At 45.4% G+C, this 13,632-nt stretch overlaps 1 protein-coding gene across 4 annotated transcripts in view; it reads right to left on the bottom strand.

Moving 5' to 3' along the window:
* Window positions 1–1,119: 1,119 nt before the first annotated feature.
* The window catches only part of LOC148030638 (protein CHROMATIN REMODELING 4-like), a 35,918-nt gene continuing 23,405 nt past the window's right edge, over window positions 1,120–13,632 (bottom strand). For 3 of the 4 annotated variants that reach the window (XM_087686978.1, XM_087686979.1, XM_087686977.1), the window contains 3 exons: window positions 4,566–4,630; window positions 3,990–4,488; window positions 1,120–3,768 (listed from right to left, as the gene is read on the bottom strand). In XM_087686978.1, the coding sequence (XP_087543104.1) occupies window positions 1,354–3,768; window positions 3,990–4,488; window positions 4,566–4,630 (2,979 nt within the window). In that variant the 3' untranslated portion in view covers window positions 1,120–1,353. The remainder of the gene's footprint in view (window positions 3,769–3,989; window positions 4,489–4,565; window positions 4,631–13,632) is intronic. The other variant, XM_087686980.1, reaches the window with a different exon arrangement.

Genomic DNA, 13,632 nt, shown 5'->3' with positions numbered 1-13,632 from the left:
ATGGAGGAGACTCAACATCAATGTATAGGAGACCAAGAAAGAACATTAGTTGTGCCAGCACCAAGTTGCCCACTAAAAGTATGACATGCATAGTCATGCCATAGGAGGCACGTCCATCCCTTTTGTGTTACAAAAGCCACCATGGCAAGGAGCATTGACAAGGAATGGAAGCATCCAAGTTAGACTAGGAGTCATAGGTTGATGTAGCAACATGTCCACTATGTGAATAAACCACAGTAGCACTAGTATCTATATATAGAAAATTGTTGTTGTGGGACTAAAAGTTCTCTAACTACAACACAACTAGCCAAACCAACCTCAAATGAACCAAGTGTATCAAAGCTCCACAATGTCCTCCATTGACTCAATGATAGGGCTCAAAAAAAGAGAGAATTTAGTGCTATCAATCAATCACAGTTTGTAGACCTTCATTATGAAATAATGAGTAAAATAGATTTCATACTATCACCAAAAAAAAAGGATGAACCAATAAAAAGGCATTCGCATTGCATAGGAAGGGCACATATGCGTTTATGCAATAGGTATACCAATCGTTGTGCGCAAAATTTTGATTGTTTTGACCACCATCACATTTACAAACACACGTATATGAAATAGATATACTATTGTGTAAAATTTTGACTATTTTAACATCACCATCACATCCACAAAATATATCTAAACGCCCAAAATGACACTTGCAACTCAAACTTCTAATGCTAGATGATTGAGAATTGCCTATTACACATTTTGGAACATGCTCTACAAGGCAAACTCGAGGAGCCAAAGATATGGCTTCGCACATGGCTCAAAGAGTCCATGGATATGGCTCAAAAGGTTTCCTATATACATTGCTCAAATGCTTTTCATGGCATCTCGATATGCCGAGAGAGAGAGAGAGAGAGAGGGAGGGAGAGAGAGAACACTCTTAAGTTCTTCAATCACATGTGGATTGGTGGAAATTTATCATACCTCCCAAGTAGGAGGTTGAAATTGCTCCACAGTTCAGAATGGCGTACATCTAAACCCAACCTATAAAGCATCATTTCAGTTCATTATAAATTTCTTTGGTCACTGGAAATGCCTTTTGATACACAATGGGAAAAAAATGTGGGGAAGTTGGAAAGAATCACCTCACATAATTACAGTAAATGGTTATGGCTTTCAGTAAAACACTCTGAGAGTGCATTAACCTCTCAGCTCCAATAAATCCACTACCCAGTGTTCCACCTGTTTCATCAAGGGAACTATAAAAGGATACAGGTAAAAGGTAAAGGGAATATGCTTCAACCAAACATATATCCCAAGTCATCTACAAAAATATACTGCTCTTTTAGAGCCCAAACATTAAATTTACAACCCATTTCTAGTACAGCCATCTGGAATAGTTTGCTCTAATGGCACATTATCAACAGAGCTTTTATGTTGACCAGAGATGGGAATACAAGGGTCGGCGGACTGAGTTTTGCTAGGAGAATCCTCGGCTCCTGCAGCTTGTAAACTTGTTCCTTGCCCAGCCAAGTTGGCAGTACCACAGGGCTTTAACACTCCCTCTTGAGATACTCCCGTTGGAAGCACCGAGATTCCTTGTGGCCGTGAATGAAAACTGTCCATGCCAGAAGTAAGCATTGGCCAATGTTGCTGTACAGAACCTTGATCTAGTGCTTTCGGTGCTTGCAATGGTTCATTACCAGGATTTGTACACTCATGTAAGGAAAACAGGGAGGCTTTCACTTTCATCTTAGCAGCCTCAAGATTATCAGAAGTGCTCGCTGTTAAAGCCCAGTTCACTAAACTTGTGAAGGGTTTTGATAGACCAGATGTTAGCGCTGTACCAGTGTTCTCGCACAGATCAACAGCTCTGTCGACGGACCATGGGACAGATGGGCATGATGGTGGATTTGCATGCGCATGGCGTGTTTCCAAGGTTTCAAAGTTGCTGTCAAGAAACTTTGGATCAATTGAAAAAGGAAATTTGAGCTGGTTCAGCTTTCTGACAAATGAGGGCACAGGCTGCTCCTTGCTTGCAGTTGATGAGTCTTTTATCAATCTACGGCCAAAAGCTGATCCCTTTTTCCTCTTTAATTGCCTCTGAGGTAAAACTGGAAGTGGACTAGGGTTAACCCATACCGGTAACACAGGCTTACAGTCCATATAAACCAAATCCATCGCTTGTGAGAGAGCAGCTATTGTTGAAGGCAACACAGGTTCCAATGAAACCGGTGGTTTGAAAGCTTCTCTGAGCCAATGTGGCAAATTGCTTGAACAGCTTGGTTTACTAGAGCATTCATCAGCCAGGGAAGAAGAATGGCTCGCACATTGAAATGATCTTGCTTTCCTATTATCAGAAACACCAGGCACATTAACACTCTGACATGATCCACTAAGAGGTAAACCTGCCCTGCTGAATTCTGAAGTTTTCATTGTCAGATTAGAGTGTACGTTTGATTTCTTTGAACATGGCTGGAGTTCTTGGAGCTTCAATGGAAGCTTATCCGAGGAGTTCTGAAGTTTTCGCAACTCAACGGGATCCATATATGTTGATGTGGCTCCTTTTCCATATCTAAATTGCAAATTTGAAAGTTTCCACTCAGCATCTACCTGTGTGCTTCGAAGTGTTCCAAAAGGATCCGGAATGCTTTTATTTAAAAAAAATTGTGGACTAGGTAAGTTAGATTGTGAATGAACTCCCAATTTCTCAGTAAGACCAAGGTTGTTGAAGATGTCTTCCCCCAAACTTTTGGGTGCACCAGCAGAGCTCATAGCTGAGAATCTGGGTAATTTGATATTGTGCCTCAAATCCAGTCTTGAATTCTCCCCTTCCTTCAATGCAGCAGCACCTACGTAAGATCCAATTCCTAAGTGTTGGGGCAGTCTAGTCCTCGGTTCCACACCCACTTGAGGCCACATCGGTAAGCTGCTTCTCCTCTCATCAGGGGGGCCCTGAGAATGAAAATTTTCTAGATTATTCATCAATGACTGCACTCCTGGCATTGCAGGATTTAGACCACCCTTCAATATTTGAGGGCCGAAGAGACTCTCCATCTGTGTCAAGGGTTCTGGAAAGCCAGCTCCCATGGAACTGAACAAGGACCTGCTAACTTCTCCACTCATGATAGTTTCTGGTAAATCAAAGGGCCCTCCCAAAATCTTAAGCTGTTCATCACGCCACCTATCTGCCAAGTCTTTAGCCGTCCTTGACTTTGAAAAACATAACTTAGGGTCACAAAGCATGGCAATCCAGTTACCTCGCCCATGCCTTCTTACCCCAGACCACAGTGCATCGAGCTCATTATCAGTCCAAGAATTTGCATTGTCCACCACAGGTGTTTTCCCTCTTGCCATACCACCAAAAAATGGAAGATTTTGATGACTTTTCACTTCGGTGTCATCTATAAGGCAAACACTAGATTTCCCAAGTGTGTTCATACCACAAGCATTGCTGCTTTCAGACTTGTTGGTGCATCTGGATGAAGATGTGCTAACTGACTCGGGCACAGGCACCTGACTGAAAAACACAGGTGCTACATTATGAGATTGCTTTGAGTTTCCTGCATTTGCCAATGATCTCATTGTGCTCAAAGGTTCAAATGTCTCATTACTTTCTCCTAGCCCTAAAGTCATTGTCAGGTTCAAAGAGTTTGTGTGTTTCTGTAAGTTTCCAAATGAAGCCACTGCTCCAACAGACATTTCACATGGAGGTTGATGGCTCTCCACATTTCTTTCAGCAGCACGCAAGGCCTCAACAGAGTCTCCAACAAACTGATCCTGTGCGCCCCCCCCCCCCAAAACAAAAAAAAAACCCAACAAAAAATAACAAAACAGAAAACCTGAATCAATACGGATGTGTGCCCTCTTTGTTACATTGCATAAACTACTGTATCACATGCATCCACAACCACCTTAAGACTTAAAGGAACTGTAATATTGAGAACTATAGACAATGGTTATGTGTCTCTTATTAACAACAAAGGAGGATAAGCTGTTACCTCAACAGTTGAGTTGTGTAACCTTGTGTGTTTTGCATCCTTGTCAGCCAGCTGGTTTTGTAGTGGGGTACCATTAACTTTCGCTCCTTGGAAACTTAACGGTGTTGATGTTTCATTGTCAAGGCAGGCACTTTGATTGAGCTGACTCCTAGGCAGGGAGAAATTAATTTCCTCCATACTAAGGAACTTGGGTGCTGATATTACTCCTGTCCTACTGGAGAGACTATTATATTGTTGGCTCATCTTATTGTCCAGGAGAGTAGCATTATTTGCTGGCAGTTTCAGCCCATTATAGTCAAAATCCCTTCCAGGGATTTGAATCCCAGGTATTTGGAATGGTAAAAGTTTGAAACCAGGAAAAGTATGTAGCCCACCAACATGATGTTCTCTTGCTAGTTCACTCTCTGCCAAAGGGCCTCGGGGCATTTCAAACATTCCTACTGCCTCTTTATTGCATCTAGCAGCAATGCGCTCTTTCTGACGAGCTCGAAGTCTCAACCTGCAAAAGGGAGAATCACAGTATGAACAATGACAGTCAACACCAGTAAAATGGCCCATTTAAGTATCTGAACTTACAGTTTATTCTTGAGAGCCCTGCCTGCTGGTGTATATTCCGGTTCTGCATCTTCCTCTTCTTCACTCTGAAGACACAAAAATAAGAACCAACATAAATCCATGGCTATAGTCCAGGCACTTTAACTACTTTACAAGTTTCCAGTCTTCCAAATGTTTGCACCGTAAAGGTGCAAGTGATATGTGCACTGGCATAACCTACACTCCTACTTCTATCAGTCCTAGTCTCAATGCCAAATCAATTCTTAACAGTGAAGAAATCTGCTAGCAGCACAAGTGAAGCAAGCAACAAAGGTGCTGCATTATTTGCAGCATGATGATTGTAGAGATACCATATGAGAGAGAGAGAGAGAGAGAGAGAGCCGTTTTGAAAGGCCATAAAACCTACGCATCAATGTAAAATAACAAACTCCCTAATAGATAACTGAAGACGACCTATCTACTGATAAATATTAGAAAAGCAGAGATGTAGGGTTATTTCAGTGTGGATCTTCAGAGTCATACACATTTAAAAATACTAATCCAACGAATTCCAAAAATTAAAAGTGACATTTTATCCTATGCTACACAAAAGAACAGTTAGATAGCCACATGACAACACAAAAGTAAGCCCACAAAGAGAGAGAGAGAGAGAGACTCAAGGAGACATGCAAGAGAACCAAACTAGCAACCATGCAACATGCACTAGGAGACAAGAGTGTCAATATGTAGGCACATGGACCAAATATCCCAAAGGAGGCCACCAGACTTTGGGTCAGCTGAGCTAAGCTCACAAGTGGAGATGCCCTAATGTTAGTAGACATGTTTTTCCCCATCTTCTACGTTCATCTCCTGGTTGTGAGCCTCCACCAAAGTTTGGCAAGGACATCTCAAGCTCTAACACTCTCTATCTGTCAATCCTTTGTTTCTGACAGCAGCCTTCATCCTATGTATATCAGGTGGAGTTCAGGGTTCTTCAGCAGATCTGTCCATGGTCTTTTCAATTCTGCTCTTTCTCCTGCAACAGGTAACGTGATTCTCTATAGCCCATGTGACACGTAGAAGCGGTTGTCTCTCTTCTTCTACTTGTGGTTAGATCAAGGCGGACACATTCAAAGGAGAAGATTGGCTGTTGTCCTCAGTCCATGCATGCTGTCAACTCATATTCCATGGCTGAAACATGCAATTTCTGCAGCAATCAAGAGAAGCATAGCTATCTCCAAACTTATGATTCTCAAATAAGAGAGGAAGAGACCTCAAATATCTCAGATGTATTCAGCATACATTCAGGATACTTTAACTAACAGTATGTTTACCAAGGGATCACTATTCAATGTACTAGTCACTCTATGTTTGGTATGCATATGGTATGGTTTATTATTTGCAACTCCGGAACTATACATTTGCATCACTTTATGCTCGATGTTGAATCATTTATGATCAGTATTGGATTCAGCTTTGGGAGGCACACCAAAAATTGGAAGCTCCAACACTTGCAAATCAATGAATTTGGAGCATTTTCCATCTCCATCAAACCGGGTGAAGGCCAATTAACTGCCCGAATCAAGGGCCAAATCAGATTGAAGACTTACTAGCCATTTTGGACAACAAGGGGAGTTAAAATACTGAAAGGGATTGGAAAAATCCCATTGTACATCAACTTCTTCTTCAATTAAGTTAAAGAAATACCGAAAGGGGCACCAATTTTGAAGCCAACACGGTATCCATTGTCCAAGATTGTAAGTTAATTTGCATTTCTCAGTTTTGTAATAAATGTTGCTGCTGTAACTAGGTTGTAATTAGGGAATTACCACCCATCCATGGAAGGAAGGCTGGTTGCATGGTTCCATTGCCGAGACACCACTCAATCCCTTGATCTGGTGAGCCCGAGGCACCTGATTGCAAGCCAAAGCTTTGTGCCAATGCTAATTTTTACTCTCAGCTAAGTAATTACAGCAATATGTCTTCAAACAATGAGATGGACTCAAGCAATGATGATGCCTCTCAATATAAGCATTCACATGGGAATGAAGGAAATGCAATGCCTGACATTGGACAAGGCTCAAACCATGGACAACAAGCTGAAAATGTTGTTGTTGGGCAAGATGCACGGCCATCAAGGTATAAGTGTCAGGGTGAAGCAATGCGGAAGCGAATGACTAAGACAGAGTGAACAAAGAGAGAAGAGAGAGAGAGAGAGAGAGAGAGAGAGAGAGAAAGAGATATGAAACGCAGAATATCTACAGTGAAGAATGTTGTATAAGGATGCAGAATTATACATGGGTGCAGAGAGTATCTGCGTAAGTCTCCACCCCGAAGATCTCGGTCTCTGTCAACGCCGAGGGCAGTCTCCACGGTCTGCAGCCTAAAATCTGTGGAACACAACTAACTAAGGTTGCTGGAAACAAAGCCTATAAATAGGTTGAAAATAATGCCCAGAATAGTGCAAGTCGACTGAAATTAATGCAGCCGACTGCTGGCCAACTGGTGCAGTCCGACTGCATGCCAGGTGGCTACTAGACGACTGCCTAACACGTGGCACCTACAACAACCTGCCACATGTCCTGCCTGTCCAAGAGATGACTCTTTAACACCCCCTCTTAGATCCTAGACACAGTAGAAGGCTAAGGGATCTAGAGTGCTGTCGAAGTAATGCCTGGGGAAGCACCTTGGTAAACAAGTCTGCAAGATTGGCCTCTGTCTTGCAATAGACCAAGGAAATGGTCTCATATCCAAAATCTTCTCATGAATGAAATGGTATTGGATCTCAATATGCTTCGTCCGAGCATGAAACACAGGATTCCTAGCCAAGGCAATGTAACTCTCATTGTCGCACTGTGGAACAGTAGGACCTGTCTGCGAGCAGCCAAGCTCCTCCAAAAACCTGCAAAGCCATACTGTCTCACATGTAATAGAAGACGCCACTCGATACTCCGCCTCAGTCAAAGAGAGGAGATTGCTTCTTGCTGCTCCATGAAACAACGCCGGCACCCAAGGTAAAACAATAATCTGTGGTGGACCTCCAATGATCCACATCACCAGCCCAATCTGAATCACTCCAACCTGTAAGGACCAAGTCCGTAGCACCTATACCAACAGTATAGTAGATCCCAAAATCAGGAGTTCCCCGTAGGAACTGCAAAATCCTCTTAGCAGCCTGCCTGCCAATGCACCATCTGGGGTTCACTCATGAACCCAGCCAGCACACCTACAACATAACATAAGTCAACACAGGTATTAAGAAGCCAGATCAAGGAACCAACCAATTGCCCATAACAGGTAGCATCTGCCAAGGGAGAATTGGAATGAGTTGTAGCCTTCCAATTTGGGTCCATAGGAGTCGTAAGAGGCTTGCATCCCTCCATCTCACACGTAGCCAAGAGTTCCTATACATACCGCTGCTGGGAAATAGAGATCCCCCTCCGAGTCTAATAGATCTCATGACCTAGAAAGAAGTGAAGAAGTCCCATGTCCGTCATCTCAAACTTTTCATGAAGTGCTACCTTCGTCTGCTTGACCATCTGAGTATGGTTATCTCTCACAATCAAGTCATCCACATAAAGGACAAACAACACACGACCTCCACCTGAGGTGTGTATATACAACTGGGGGTCGGGTTTGGAACGCAAATACCCTAATTTCTCCTTGAGGAACGAGTCAATCTTCTCATTCCAAGCACAGGGAGCCTGCTTAAGGTCATAGAGAGCCTTCTGCAACCTGTACACCTTACCATCAGAAAAACCGAAGCTCCGAAGCTTGGAGGCTGCTCATCATAGATCTCCTCCTTCAACTCTCCATTCAAGAAGGCAAACTTTACATCCAACTGATAAATTGGCCATCTCCTGTGGCTAGCCAAGACAAGAACTACTCGAATAGTGGCCATCCCAACTGTAGGAGCAAAAGTATCATGGAAATCAATGCTTGGGCGTTGTCCAAAACCTTTAGCAACAAGGTAGGCCTTGTGCTTGTCTAATGTGCCATCACTACAGTACTTGGTTTTGAAGACCCATTTGACTCCAATGATCTGCTTATGAGGAGGCTTCGGCACGAGAGACCAAGTGCCATTCCTCTAAACCGACTCCGACTCTTGCTCCATTGCTTTCCGCCAATGATCATGCTGTAAAGCCTCCATGAAAGTGGGCTCTCGATCCTACATGATACAAGTCATCAAACAATAATTAGTGTAAACAAGCTCAGTGAGGTGGGCTTGGTTCCTCCGAGAACGCCGTGGGCCATCCTGCGGTTGCCACTTCTCAAGGACCCCCTCAATCCTTGCGTCACGAAGAGTATCACGAGCCCAACGAGGAGGATGCCAGATCTCACCTCGTCACTCTCCATCTGTTGAAGTTTTTGGAAGGTCCATCGACGGCAGGGGAGCAATCGGTGAATCTGGTGGCTGGAAACTAATCTCCTCATCCAAAGAAGAGTCCTCAAGAGGCAAAAGCTCCAGAGGAATGATTACTGGGAACCCAACTATCACCGGGATCTCCAAGAATTGGGTGTTTCTAACTCCCCTCTGGGGCTAGAGCTTCTATGAACCGAACATCATGGCTCCTGTAGACATCCCACTTAACAGGATCATACAATCTGTAGCCTTGAGACTACGAGCTATAGCCCACAAACACCTGTCTTTTGGAAGCCGCTTCAAACTTGTCACGCTGTGTCCTTGGGATGTAAACATAGCATCACACCCAAAAACCCTGAAATAAGAAACATCGGGCTTGGATCCAAAGTACGCCTCATATGGAGTCATACCAACAACAGCGGAAGTAGAGGAACCATTAAGGATGTGAACTGTGGTAGCCACAGCCTCAATCCATAGACACTGAGGTGTCTAATGATGCTCCATCATGGTCCGCAATCTCGATCACACTGCAATTCTTCCACTCCAAGATACCATTCTCCTAAGGGGTGTTTGTATCCGCAAACTCCTAGTGAATACCACGATCTACACAAAAACGAGTAAACTCATTGGAAACAAATACTCCGTCCTTATCCAATCGTGCGGTCTTCAACCTTAGGCCTGATCGGTTCTCCTCAAAGAGCAACCAATCCTTAAAGTTGGAGAAAGCCTCCGACTTCAACTTCAAGAAATAAGCCCAAGTCATCCTGCTATAATCATCCACAATGAGCATGAAATACAAGCTCCCTCAAAAAAGGGACTCCGGCCTCATCGCTCCACAAAGATCGGTAGAAACAAGCTCCAAGGGTGCTGAAGACCGCCATAAAGCCTTGCCGGGAACAACATCACAAGTCTGCTTCCCACAAATGCAAGATACACAAGGCTGCTTGCTCACCACAATATCTGGCAAACCTCAAACAAGTTGTCCCTTTGATGCCTTCTGAAAGTAATCATAATTGAGGTGGCCAAACCAAGCATACCAAAGCTCGGACTGAGTTTGTGAGGTAAGAAGAAGAGAAGTCAAGTAAAAAGAAGACTGCAACTTATAGACTCCATTCTCCTCATAATTTGAAGAAAGAACTTGTCTCGATCCTTGATTAAGAATCCAAAAAGAATCCACATCAAATTCCACCAAAAGGTTGAGGGCATAAATCTTGTGCACCGAAAGAAGATGATACCCCAAAGCCCGCACATAAAGTTCCTCGAATGTATGGGCACCACCATGTCCATCTGGAATAAGATGCATATTGCCCCTTTCTTGTATGGGAATAGACGAATTGTAACCAATGAGAATCTAGCCATGCGAAGGCCACAAATGAGCAACACCTATAGAAGGAGTCATGTGTCTGTCAGAGTGCAGCGGTGCGGAAGCGTAGGACTGAGAGAGAGAGAACGCAGAGAGAGAAGAGAGAGAAAGAGACAGTGGACAATGAAGATCTGCTGTATAAAGAATGCTGAATACAAAGATATGCAAATATATACACGGACGCAGTGCGCTGGACTGCGTGTCTCCACCTCGACGATGCAACCTGCTGTCCACCTCGAAGTCCGCTGCAGTCTGAACTGTCTGCTGTCTGAAATCTGTGAACAGAGACTGAATCTGCGCGTGTCACCGGTCTGTAATCTGCGAGCAGAGAAGTGTACCAGACTGCTGAAAGTGCCAGGTATAAATAGCCAAAAAACGGGGGAAATAGGGCGCCAGAAATAGCCAGGCGGCTGCATCATTTAATGCAGCCGACTGGCTGCTGCAGGTCGGACCGCCACGTGGCCGTCCAACTGTGCAGTCCGACTACCAGTCCGACTGCACCAGCCTGCTGCCCCTGATCAGGCTATGACCTGATCTCTAACACCCCCTCTCAGAGCCTGGGCAGGGCAGAAGCCTGAGGGATCTGGAATGTCTCCGAAGTAGAGCCTGAGGAAGCGCCTTCGTAAACAAATCCACAAGATTGTCCTCCGTCTTGCAATACTCCACAGTGATGGTCTCATCCAGAAGCTTTTCTCGGATGAAGTGATACTGGATCTCTATGTGCTTCGTCCGGGCATGAAAAACAAGGTTCCTTGCCAAGGCAATGCAACTCTCATTGTCACATCGCAGCAATGTAAGACGAGTCTTGGGGCACCCAAGCTCCTCCAATAATCTCCGAAGCCACACAACCTCGCATGTGGTGGAAGACGCGGCCCGATACTCCACCTCAGTAGACGAAAGGGCTATTGTGGGCTGCTTCTTGCTACTCCATGAAATAACACCTGCACCCAAAGTAAAACAGTAACCTGTAGTAGACCGCCTGTGGTCCACGTCACCGGCGCAATCCAAGTCGCTCCAACCTGCAAGTACAAGATCTGACCCATCTATCCCTGCGGGGTAATGAATCCCTAAATCAGACGTCCCCCTCAAATACCGAAGTACCCTCTGAGCAGCCTGCCAATGCACCGTGTTAGGTTCACTCGTGAACCCTGCCAAGAGCCCAACAGCAAAACATAGATCAACCCTCGTGTTGAGAAGCCAAATCAAGGACCCAATCAACTGTCGATAGCGGGACGCATCCGCCAAAGGAGAAGCTCAATGGGAAGTGGCCTTCCAGTTCGGATCCATAGGAGTAGATAGGGCCCGACAATCCTCCATCTCAAAAGACACCAAGAGCTCCTGTACATATCTCTGTTGAGAGACAAAGATCCCCCTCTGAGACTGATAAATCTCATGGCCCAAAAAGAAATGGAGTAGACCCAAATCCGTCATCTCGAACGTCCGATGTAAAGCTGACTTCGTCTCTTGGACCTGCTGTGCAGCATCACTTGTGACAATCAAATCATCAACATATAAAACAAACAGCACACAACCATCCTCGGAAGTGTGAACATACAGCTGCGGATCGGTCTTGGACCGCCGATATCCCAATTGAGATTGGAGGAACGAATCAATCTTCTCGTTCCATGCACGCGGAGCCTGCTTGAGGCCATACAAGGCCTTCTTCAACCTGTAGACTTTCCCATCTGAAAAACCAAAGCCAGGAGGCTGCTCAACATAGATCTCCTCCTTCAAATCACCATTGAGGAAGGCCGACTTCACATCCAACTGATAAACAGGCCATCTCCTATGGCCAGCCAAAGCAAGAACAGCTCTAATGGTCGCCATACGAGCTGTGGGGGCAAAAGTGTCATGACAGTCAATCCCTGGGCGCTGTGCAAAACCTTTAGCAACAAGGCGAGCCTTGTGCTTATCCAAAGTACCATCGCTTAGGTATTTGGTCTTGAAGACCCACTTGACTCCAATCACCTTCTTCTTCGGGGGGCGGGGCACGAGTAACCAAGTGCCATTCCTCTCAATAGCCTCCAACTCGGCTTCCATAGCTTTCTTCCATGGTGCGGACTGTAAAGCCTCCTTCACGGAGGTGGGCTCTCGATCCTGCATAACACGGGTCATCAAACAATAGTTGGAGCAAACAAGCTCCGTAGAATGTGCCTGGTGCCTCCGTGACCGCCGCGGACCATCCTGCGGTCCCCACTCCTCAGGAACCCCCTCGATCCCTGAATCACGGAGTGTGTCACGGGCCCAGCGAGGAGGAGGCCGAACCTCCCCTCGTCTTTCTCCATCAGCAGAAGACTCTGGAATATCCACCGGCAGTAACTCCTCAGAGGTGTCCAGTGGAACAGTAGACTCTGTGTCAGAAACAGAATCATAATCAAAAGGCACAGGCTCCAATGGAACTGTAGAAGGAGCCCAACTCTCCCCTGGATCTCCAAGAACGGAATGCTCCTCACCCGTTGAAGTAGCCGGAACCTCCATAAACCGCACATCACGGCTAGTGTACACATCCCGCTTGACGGGATCATATAGTCAGTAGCCTTGGGACTGGGAGCTGTCGCCAACAAATACCTGTTTTCGGGAAGCTGCTTCAAATTTATCACAGTGAGCCTTGGGAATGTGAACATAGGCATCACACCCAAAGACCCAAAAGTAAGAAACATCTGGCTTCGTCCCAAAATAAGCCTCAAATGGGGTCATCCCTTCCACGGCCGAAGTAGGGGATCGATTAAGGATGTGGACTGCAGTAGCCACAACCTCGGCCCACAGAACCTGAGGGGTCTGTCGGTGCTCCATCATGGTGCACGCCATCTCGATCACACTGCGGTTCTTCCGTTCAAGAATACCATTTTCTTGAGGAGTGTTGGTATTAGCAAACTCCTGGTGAATTCCTCTATCTGCACAAAACCGAGCAAACTCATTAGAAACAAATTCACCTCCCTTGTCGGATCGCAAGGTCTTCAACTTCCGGCCCGATCGGTTCTCCTCAAAGAGAAGCCAATCCTTGAAGTGCGAGAAAGCTTCTGACTTTAATGCCAAAAAATAGGCCCATGTCATCCTGCTGTAGTCATCCACGATCAGCATGAAGTAGAGCTCCCACGTAGGGACTCATTTCTCATAGGGCCACATAGATCCGTAGATACTAGCTCCATCGGTGAAGTAGACCGCCGCGAAGCTGTGTGGGGAATAGCATCCCTATGCTGCTTCCCCCGTATGCAGGAGACACATGGCTGCTGGCTCACCACTATATCCGGCAACCCTCGAACAAGCTGTCCACGTGACGCCCTCCGAAGATAATCATAGTTCAGGTGACCAAACCGAGCATGCCATAACTCTGACTGTGACTGAGAGGTAAGAAGAAGAGTAGAGAGGGTGGTGAAAGACTT

Source organism: Lygodium microphyllum, chromosome 10, assembly GCF_053477565.2.
Source record: "Lygodium microphyllum isolate KBCC chromosome 10, Lygodium_microphyllum_v1.1.10, whole genome shotgun sequence".
Classification (NCBI taxonomy): Eukaryota; Viridiplantae; Streptophyta; class Polypodiopsida; order Schizaeales; family Lygodiaceae; genus Lygodium; species Lygodium microphyllum.
This window is presented reverse-complemented; position numbering and strand designations above follow the sequence as displayed.